Source organism: Chondrus crispus, genomic scaffold, assembly GCF_000350225.1.
Source record: "Chondrus crispus Stackhouse genomic scaffold, scaffold_511, whole genome shotgun sequence".
Classification (NCBI taxonomy): Eukaryota; Rhodophyta; class Florideophyceae; order Gigartinales; family Gigartinaceae; genus Chondrus; species Chondrus crispus.
In genome coordinates, this window is record NW_005178490.1 from 16,469 (window position 1) to 26,625 (window position 10,157).

General features: G+C 57.3%; 2 protein-coding genes; both read right to left on the bottom strand.

The window, feature by feature from the left end:
* Nucleotides 1–1,166: 1,166 nt before the first annotated feature.
* On the bottom strand, nucleotides 1,167–5,258 carry CHC_T00008661001 (WD40-repeat containing protein). XM_005709902.1 is given in 2 exon segments: nucleotides 1,167–1,394; nucleotides 1,395–5,258. The coding sequence occupies 1 exon segment, from the start codon at nucleotides 5,256–5,258 to the stop codon at nucleotides 1,395–1,397; it is 3,864 nt and encodes a 1,287-aa protein (XP_005709959.1). The 3' UTR covers nucleotides 1,167–1,394.
* Nucleotides 5,259–8,036: 2,778 nt separating this feature from the next.
* On the bottom strand, nucleotides 8,037–9,194 carry CHC_T00008752001 (Mitogen-activated protein kinase kinase 6, MPKK6). The gene has a single exon (XM_005709903.1). It carries the CDS (start codon nucleotides 9,192–9,194, stop codon nucleotides 8,037–8,039), a length of 1,158 nt encoding a protein of 385 aa, XP_005709960.1.
* Between the last annotated feature and the right edge of the window lie 963 nt (nucleotides 9,195–10,157).

The following is a 10,157-nucleotide window of genomic DNA, read 5'->3' on the forward strand; positions in this document are numbered from 1 at the left end:
CGCCCCCATCAAGCCTCTCGGCCACCAGACGAGAAGACGGCGCGCCGGGTACGCGGCCGCCCGGCGGGGGCGCGCGATCAAAACGGGCGCGCGGCCACCTGTTGCGCGACTGCTGCAGATTCAAGCCGCATTTTAGCTTACCCGGGCCGCCGTCCGCCGTCCGCCGTCCGCTGGGCGTAACTGCGCCCTCTCTCCACGTGCTTATTTCGCCGCGCCCCACGCGGGGCGCGGCCGGTCGCAGTCGCTGAGGTGCGGGCGGATGGCCCGTGCCGGCGGGTTAGCGCAAATCGCGCCGCCGTGCGTCTTCTACGCCGCACGTAGCATGGCTGCAGCTCCGCCCGCAAACGCTTCCCGTTCAAACCACGAGCAACTCGCAGCGCAAGCACTATGCCGCTCTGCTTCCCGCTCGTGCGCAGCAATGCGCGCATCCCTTTCGAAGCGCGCGCGTCCGCATAAGCGTCGCCGCCGCCGTTGCGCGCCCTCACCCCGACGCGCTGTGCCTCCCTCCCCCTTCCCCCGCTCTCCCTTGCGCGTGCGCGCGCCCGTCGCCGCCGCACGTATGGACAGCGCTCGTGCCCCCGCCGCGTTCTAGTCGCGTGGCGGACGCTTCCCCACCGCGACCCGGCTTGCAGCAGCAGCGGGATGGGGAGCTGGGGCGCACTGTTCTCGCCGCTGGCAGAGTGTGGCGGCGGCGGGGCGCAGGCTAGACAAACTCATAGAACATCTTTCGTCGTCTCTACTCTCGCTCCTACTTATCCGTCTCGCTGCTGGCGTCTCGCTGCTGGTTGTGATCAGACAGCTTATCGCGGTCGGTCTGTCACTGGAGGCCGCTTGTGTTACCTGTGCCGGCCAGGACACTTTCCCTTCTGCCCAGTGCTTTTCTCTCACAGTAACCGATGCCCCTTGCAAGGACGGTGTTCGTAATTGGACTGAGTGACGTCGCTGACGCTCCGTAAAGGGAGAGGCCCAAATGTTTAGTAAAGTTGAAATTTATGGTAAAATTGAGGGAAAAAGTTGGCCTCGTTTGCCACTTGTCTTCTCACACGTGTGGACCTGTGCACGTGGAAACCTGTGCACGTGGAAACCTGTGCACGTGTACCCATCGCCTCTTCAAAGTGAGATTGGCCCCCGCTTTGACCCGGTCTGCAACGCTTCTTAACACACCGTTCATTCACGAATACCTTTATAACTTTTGAGCACAAGAGCGCACGATGAACGGAAGCAGGTCGCTAGTTCATACATACACATACATACACGTACATGGATTGCAACGTCCGTGAGGCGAGCTTCTCACGCATTCATAAATCAAAAACAAAAAAAAAACCCTCAACGCACTACTACTGTCACGGGCGGCAAGCGGCCATCGCACTTCGATACTTACTTACACCACTAGCTTACACCACTAGCTTCATGATAGCAACCAGATGGCCCGCCCTTGCAACTGCGACCCCGTGATCGTGGTCTATCTGCAAGTCTCGTGGATCGTCTAACTGGGCCAAGACGGTCTCGGACCCATCCTCTCGCCTTTGCACAATTCCTCCGCCCCTTGAAAATATTTCTGATCTTCGTCCTGCGCGAGAAGCAGTACCCAAGTCTGCCATGTTCAGGAACCGAGCCACGATTTCTTCCAAATCCTCTTGCCTTCCGGTATGAAGTGTGATCCCTCTCTCCACGTCCCACACCCGCACCCTTCCGTCATCCGATCCAGATACCACACGTCTTCCGTCCACACTCATCGCAACGCTAACCACGAACGCCGTGTGTCCAACTAATGCGTCCCCGACTTGTGCTCCCGTCTCCACGTCCCACACCCGCACGCTCTCGTCCCACGATCCAGATACCACACGTCTTCCGTCCCCACTCATCGCAACGCTAACCACGAACGCCGTGTGTCCAACTAATGCGTCCCCGACTTGTGCTCCCGTCTCCACGTCCCACACCCGCACGCTCTTGTCAAACGATCCAGATACCACACGTCTTCCGTCCCCACTCATCGCAACGCTAACCACGAACGCCGTGTGTCCAACTAACGCCTCCCCGACTTGTGCTCCCGTCTGTACGTCCCACACCCGCACGCTCTTGTCATCCGATCCAGATACCACACGTCTTCCGTCCCCACTCATCGCAACGCTAACCACCAAATCCGTGTGTCCAACTAACGCCTCCCCGACTTGTGCTCCCGTCTCTACGTCCCACACCCGCACGCTCTTGTCATCCGATCCAGATACCACACGTCTTCCGTCCCCACTCATCGCAACGCTAACCACCAAATCCGTGTGTCCAACTAACGCCTCCCCGACTTGTGCTCCCGTCTCCACGTCCCACACCCGCACGCTCTTGTCAAACGATCCAGATACCACACGTCTTCCGTCCCCACTCATCGCAACGCTAGCCACTCCACCCGTGTGTCCAACTAACGCCTCCCCGACTTGTGCTCCCGTCTCTACGTCCCACACCCGCACGCTCTTGTCCCGGGATCCAGATACCACACGTCTTCCGTCCCCACTCATCGCAACGCAAACCACTTTCGACTTGTGACCGCGGAAAATTCTCAATACTTTCCTCTCCGACGTACTCCACAGCCTCAACGTCCCGTCTTCATATCCCACAACAACATTCTCCTTCCTCTCACAGAGAGTCGCGCAGGTGGCTATTGTCACGCTCGGGCTTTCTGCAGTCACGCTCGGGTTTTCTGCAGTCACGCTCGGGTTTTCTCCAGTCACTTCGGAGGTTAAACTTCCAAGGCACATTCCAAAATATGCCCTCAAACGCCGACACATTTTGCGCCTGCCTGCTTCAAGATCCCCTGGGCCCTGGCTTTCCGTTTCGAACTCGCCTTCTAATTGACTGCTTGTTTCACTGGCCCCTGGGCCCTGGCTCTCCGTTTCGAACTCGCCTTCCAATTCAACTATCTTCGTCTCCTTCTCAGCAGATTGCGTGAAAACTGTTACTTTTGCCCCGGACTCCTCCACTTCACATCCATACACTTCACCACTGGAATCCATGCCCACTTGAATTTCAGGACTGGCATATGGCAGAACAATCTGCTCCACCATCTTTCCATCGGCTCGCGCTACACACTCACTCACAGGCCGCACCCACGGCCGTGGTGCGTATCTCTCAATTTCCTCCAGCATTTTTCGCACACAACTTGAATCCCGTGCCTTGTGCTTCACTCGCCCATATAGTTGAAAGTAAATCCCGGCACTGTTTTCACCACAAAACGGTACACTCAGTCGCGCCGCCCGCATCATCAAAACCATTCCATCCACTGCATCCTCATCTCCCCGTCCCATTCCCACCTTCCCGCTTCCTCTTTTCCCCTTCAAGTCTCTACTCAATCCCTTCACAGCTTCCTCGTATTGCCAAACCCCGCCTCTCCGTATCACTGTCTTCACCCATCGCGCACTCAAAAATAGCCTCTTCAGCTCCTCTACACACCCACCCTGTTTCAAAAAACGATATATATTCTCGAAAACATACTCCTCCCGTGCGCTCTTCCCCTCTCCGTCTCGGTCCTCACTCATCGCAAGCAACCCTTCTCCTGCCCTGCACACATCCGCCATCTTCTTATACCACTCTTCTACACCCTCCTTCTTCTTCGCTTCATCCACCGCGAAATCGTGCGTCAGATCATGCACCCGCAACCCACCACAATCCTTCTCATACTGCACTTCCACTAGTCCAACCCTTTCCATCTCCTTTGCACACCTTTCCGTCCGCTCCTCGTCCATCTCCCACAAATCTCCAACCAAACTCAAAGGTATCCGGTCTTGCTTCTTCATAACGCACAGACTCCGGTGCATCTTTCGAAACGAAAATTCATCAACCGTCTCCCCACTCCTTCCCACATCCGACTCCAGGATATCCAGTGACGTATGCAACGTCCCATCCAACGACGAATATCCGTCCTTCGGACTCTCACCGCGAATCGTGTTACGACTCTCCATCCTCGAAAGGTACGCCCCCCATGCTTCTGATACTTCTCCCTCCCATCTTTCCCTCATGTACCTCACGCTCGTTCCCGCCACGTTCAGCGCAAGCGGCAATCCGCCACACATTTTCAGTATTTCACTCACGGCTTCCTTGCATCTCGCATCATCCACCTCCTCTCGATTCGCCTCACTCGCGTGCACAAGCATCTCAACTGCTTCTTTCCCTACTTTCTCCCTCGGCTCGAAAGCAACCCGCTCCCCAATCTGACGCAGCTCCTTATCCCTCGTGGAGTACAGTAGTCTGCTCGTCTTTCCCCCGCTGCTCCCCGCAGTCTCAGCCAGAACAGACAACTTTTGAAGGATATTCGCATCTATATCATTCACCACCCACACATCATCAATGATAAACAGACACACATGACTACAAAACCACGCTTGTACCTTCGCTAACACCCTTTCAAACTCGCTCTGCCCTCGCATTTCCACAGCCGTCTGGTTCCCGCCGGACGCTTCCACACTCAGACACAGTTCTTCAATCAGCCGTCCCACGTTTCCGTCTTTCCCCAACGACATGAAGTACACTCCTCCCGAAAATTCCGCCTTAATCTCATCGTCGTGTGCGATCGCTCGAAGGGCACATGTCTTCCCGACTCCGCCCTGTCCCACTGCTGTCGCACCCACTTGCTTGTTCCTATCTCTCCGAAGCACAGCCGCTTTTAGACGCGACTCACACGTGTTTGGTAATCCATCGCTCCCCCGAGAATCAAGCTTCACATATATCGACGCAGGATTATGTTCGGCTCTTATCGACGCCCTGAAGGTATCACCCGTACCTCCCCTGGTCGACTCGACGGCCGCGCTTACTTGTTGAATACAATTGTGAAGGCGGTCCGCTTCTTGCTTGACCGCCGCGCGAGTATCGATGCCCGTGCTTGCATTGAGAAGGCGATCGTGAAGGCGGCACGCTTCTTGCTTGCGCGTCTCTAGGACTTCTCTATCTCCCATTGCATAGGCGTACGCAGCGAGTTTCGCATTTGGGTCTTTCGACTCTTTCTGTAGCTCTTCGAGGGACTTCAATATGAAGCTTGAGAGGCCCTCGATTTCACGTTGGAGCAAGCCCGTGTGCTGCGACGACGTTCCATGGATCGGCATGTTTTTCAGCTCCGTGATGTCTGCCTGCAAGGTGGTATACGCGGTGAGCATTTCGGTAGAGAGCTTTTTGTTTTCCTTGTAGGCTTTGTGTCGTTCGATGAGACTTGCGATGAGGCGGACGACTTGCTCAGCCGGGCCGGTGAGGCCCAAGATACTGTATGGATCAGCCATGGTGTTTGCGAATAGGGGGTGTTGTCCGGATTCGAGTAGGTGGCGGTGGCAAAGCGGCGCTTATTCTTTTCTATATCTCTCTCTCTCGGAATCTCTTTTTTCTCTCTTGTCGTTGTCAGTCGTTACCCAAGGGTAGTCGTTTTTCGTTCTTGGTCTTCTCGCAGAGAGGGCGGGAAAGGTTTGCTTCCACCATTCGCATTCGAATCAATGCAGGACATCCAATGGCCCACAGCTATTTTAGGGTAGGTGCCCGCTTGACAGTGATTTTGAGTGATTTCCTACGCTGAAAAAACAGGGCGGCGGTTGTGCGGATTGTTGCTGCGGTGTTGGCACATCGTGCGTTTAGTAAGGCTGCTCTCGCGACGCACTGACAAGAATTTTACGCCAGCAACGAGGGCTGCAAGGGACTCCAGGGAGGCGTATAATACGGTGCTGTACTCCAGCCTGGAGTCTCCAGGGGCTTGTCCCGTCCATCGGTATTACAGTACAGTACTGCAACGAAAGCCGTAGGACGATACGAGTAAAGTTTACAGTACCCTCGCGGAGGGCACGTACCCCGCCTGAAGGTCCCCCCCAAGTCGAGTCATCCGCCGAGTGGGCAGGTGGACTTGTTGGACACCGTCGCGGCGAGAAGTTCTCGCCGGTTCTCGCCGAGAACCGGTCTGCGAGCTTTGATGGACAAGATAGAAAGCTCGCCCACATGCAAAGTGACGGGCGACTGTCTCAGGGTGTGTCTTAACATGCCCCGTTTTTCTGCAGTTTGCTTTGCTTTGCCCAGAGAGGTGATTTGGCGTGCTATGATTGGCTCTTACGTTTTAATTTTTGAGTTTAAGAAAAGCAACGGCTGAAGAAGCATACGGTATTTGTTAAGAATTTATAAGTATTCCTGGCAAAACCGGGCAAGGCAAGCAAGAACCAGCCTGTTAAGACACACCCTCAAGCCCTTCATTGCCGCCAACCCGGCAGAGACGGCGCAGGTCGCCGAGAGACCCCAACACAGGGACGGCCAAGCAATGATTGCCCGCACGCGCCTGGTGGCAGAATGTAACCAGATTCAGAAGCGTTGGCAAGACGGGCCGGACGAGGACAGGGGGAGGCGGGCCGGTTCAGACTGCGCACGAGTCGTATCGTACCAGACGAGCAAACCTCGCATCACACTGACAATTAATTGAACAAAAAATACCAAATATTTAACATTCTCAATAATTAGCCGCTTCTGATTGGGAGACCAGCACGTACAGTATGTACAGTAGATCCGCCCTTCAACACGAACTGGTAATCGTCCACGTTGAACCACGTGTACACGTTGTCGCCGGGGATCGGAAGAATCCCAATTGTGTCCGTTCCTCTAGAGCAAGTACCCTTCAGGGTAACCCTTCTCTTCTTCTCTTCCCTTCTCTTCTCTTCTCCTCTTCTCTTCTTTTCTTTCCTTTTCTGTATTCTCCCCTTCCCCCCCGATCCCTCTCAGCCCCCGGCATCCCACCCCGATGCATCTCACGTCGTGCACACGCATCTACCACGGCCTGGCGCGTATGCGCTCGCGCCACCCGGGCGCTGTGTGGCGCACGGGCACGCGCGCGCTGTCGTCGCAGCCTCCGGGCGGCGGCAGCGGCAACGAGGAGGACGAGTTCAGCTTCGACTCTGACGACCCCGCCGTGGGCGCGAGCGCCGCGGAAAAGCTGTTGGCGGAGGAGGCGGCCGACGCGCGCGCGCAGCTAGAGCGGCTCGAGGACTTGGGGGAGCGCGTGACGCCCGAGCTGGCGGGCGAGGCAATCTCGCGGGTGATGGAGGCGGCGGCAGAGGCGGTGGCGGGGCCGGCGCTGGGAAAGGCGGACGTGCTACCAGCGATCTCGCCACACACCATCGAGGTGCTCCGCGCGTGCAGGATGGCGATCAATGAGGTGTATTTTTCATCGTCGGACTCTATGCCGGCGATGCCGATTGCGAAGAAGGTCGGTGTGAAGATGCATGTTGCGGACCTGGGGCTGGGGAGGCCGGCGGAGGAGGCGCTGAGGTATTTGGCGGGAAAGCGGGTTAAGGAGGGGGAGGTGCAGTTTTCGGTCAATAGATTCCCGTCGAGGGCGGAGAATCACTACTATGCGCTGTCGTTGGCGGACCGGCTCGTGTCTGCGGCGAAGGTGGCAGGGGGAGAGGCCGTGAGGGATGAGCCGTTGAAAACGTGGGAGGAGATTGCGCAGGAGGTGGAGCGCCAGGCCGGGAAGGAGGGGGACATGGTTTTGAATTTATTGGAGGGCCGCGAGGGTGCCCAGGCGACTATATCATAGTTAAGAGAGAGCGATGCGTCTGCAAAGCGGGTTCATACTGCCGACCGCCCGCGGCTATTAAGATACAAGTCTTATATCGCTCGTTTTTCTTGCTTCCACACTTTTAGGCTTTTCGGTGAGGAAGCGGTGCAATTGCTGTGTTTTACAAATGCAGTGGCCGCATTTTTGAGTGGCGCGTGTGCCAAAGAATGACGACCTCGACGATACATAAGATAACTTACGACTCAGTTGGGTGGTGGATTGTGCGCAGTGGGTATGGTGAGACCAATTGACAACGGCGACAACCACTCTCTTTTTGCATCCCCTTTTTCAGCCTTTTCAGCTACAAAAAGCCGGTCACATTTCTGCGAAACGCCAGCCCCGGGGAAATGTGTAGCGCAACTACCATTGCCTAAAATAAGGAGCCTTAGAGATCAAGAAGCGCAACCGCAAATATAACGGTCGCGTTACGTTGCCGTAGCTAAACGACAAGACGTCATACAACTCCTGATCCTCACAGAAAGTCTGCCTTTGCTCTCAGTCTCGCCCGTTGCTTTTCCATAGCATTGAAAGCCAATTCCGATCCAACTTTCACATCCTCACAGTGCAGCCTCGGAATCGTATCCAGCCATTCTCTCAACACATTGGCGTCATCCTTTCGCGATCTGATCCATTCGTGTTGCAGCAAGTCCCTTGCCCGTGGTCTTTCCTGCATGTCGGCGTGCAAACAAAGCCGAATGAAATCCACGCAATCGTTTGAGATCTCCTCGTTTTGCACCAGCACTGCAGGATCAGATTGCGCCGCATCCACGATATCGAAATAACTCTTTGGCGTGTCAAACGGAAACTTGCCCATCACACATTCCATGACCGTAATGCCCAGCGACCAAATATCGCTCGCGTACGTGTACCGTCTGCCATGCAACCGTTCCGGAGACATATAGGCCACTGTGCCCACGAAAGAGTCTGTCTTGGAGGTATTGTCCGCCTCTAAATCGCGCGCGAGCCCAAAGTCACTCAGCTTGGCCCTGCACAGCTTCCTGGACAATAAGATGTTGGCCGTCTTCACATCGCGATGCAGGATATGGTTTTCATGCAAAAACGCAAGACCTCGTAAGCAGTGTTCCATCAGCTTACAGACGACGGGCTCCGGAATGCGGCCGCGTTGCAACACGATATCTGCCAGAGAGCCGCGATCCATAAATTCTAGAGCCACATGCACGACGCCAGCGCCGTCATAAAAGGCGCCAAACGAGCGCACCAGGAAGCGGCTCTGATGGCTGATGAGGGTTTGCAGCTCCTTTCGTAGCTGTTTCCGTTTTTCCTCGTCGTACACGTTGATCTCCTTGACGGCGATTTTGCGACCCGTGCGGGAATGATGCGCGAGATAAACGCGGCCGGCCGAGCCTCGCCCCAGCGTGGAACTGCCTTCAGTGGACGAGCGAAAGGTATAGCTCTTGCGAAACTCGTCGAGCGACTTCACAAGAATGACATTGTTACTCGACGTGGGCACGCCCTCCACCATAGCGCCGTCCGACGTCTTCCGCATAAGCCGCTCCGGTGCCTCGACGACACCGTTGCTAGAAATGACGAAGCCGCCGTCGTTGAACGAGCCGTCCGCGCCAAACACAAACTGATCCTCCTGCACCTCGGCCATCCTGCGCTGGTCCATTGCAGCGGCGACGATGACGTTCCGTCGCGAGCGGCGCGCGTTGCTCTCCGGGTCCCCAAACGACGACTGGCTCGCCTCCTCGAACCGGAACAGGTCCTCCTCCTTCTCAGTGAACTTGCGCGAGAAGCGCGAGCCGAAGCTTCCGGATGACCCGTTCTGCGACGGCTCCGGGCTCCAAATGTCAAACTTGCTGCTCTCTTTGGCGTCGGCGAATGCGGATCGGGCGAGCTCCGCCTTGGCTTCCGCGGCGGCGGCGGCGGCGGGTGGTGGCGGCGGCGGTGGCGGCGACACGCGCGGACGCGAGTCGGCGACGGCCTCCGCCCTGAGTACGGGGCTGGGGCTATGCGTGGAGCGGTTCTCCGAACTCTCAAACGTAACCGTGCTTGCGTTCCGCAAATCGCTCTGCACGGGCATCTCCTCGATGGAGTCGCGGCTCGTGCGCCCAAGCGGCACACGAATGATGCCAGAGTTGAGCCCCGCGCCGCACGCGAAGCCCGTGGCGTCGTCGGTCGGGGTGCGAAGCGGTGGCGGGCGGCGGCGCGGGCGCGGGCTCACGCGCGGGATCGACGGCGTGGCGGGCACAACCGGCGTGGACAAGTTGCGCGCAAACTTGGATGGCGGCGTCGGGTTGCGCCGGATCGGGTAAGAAGCGTCGGCGGACATCCGCAACACGGCGGGCGGGGAAGGGTCCGCGTCGAGCGGGAGGTGGCTTGGCGGGAATGGCGGGAGGAGCGGGGCCAGCAGCGGGGCCTGATCGGTGGACGGGCGGGGGGGAGCGGGCGGCGGGAGGTGCATGTGCAGCGCAGGTGGTGGTGGTGGTAGTGGTGGCGGTGATGGGGGCGGCGAGAGGGTGGAGGATGCGAGGGAGGATGCGGAGGAGCTGGGCGAGAGGAGCAGGGCATGCGATGGAGGGAACGGGGCTTCGGGGATGGAGCTGTCACGCGCGAACAAGGGCGGGGGGTT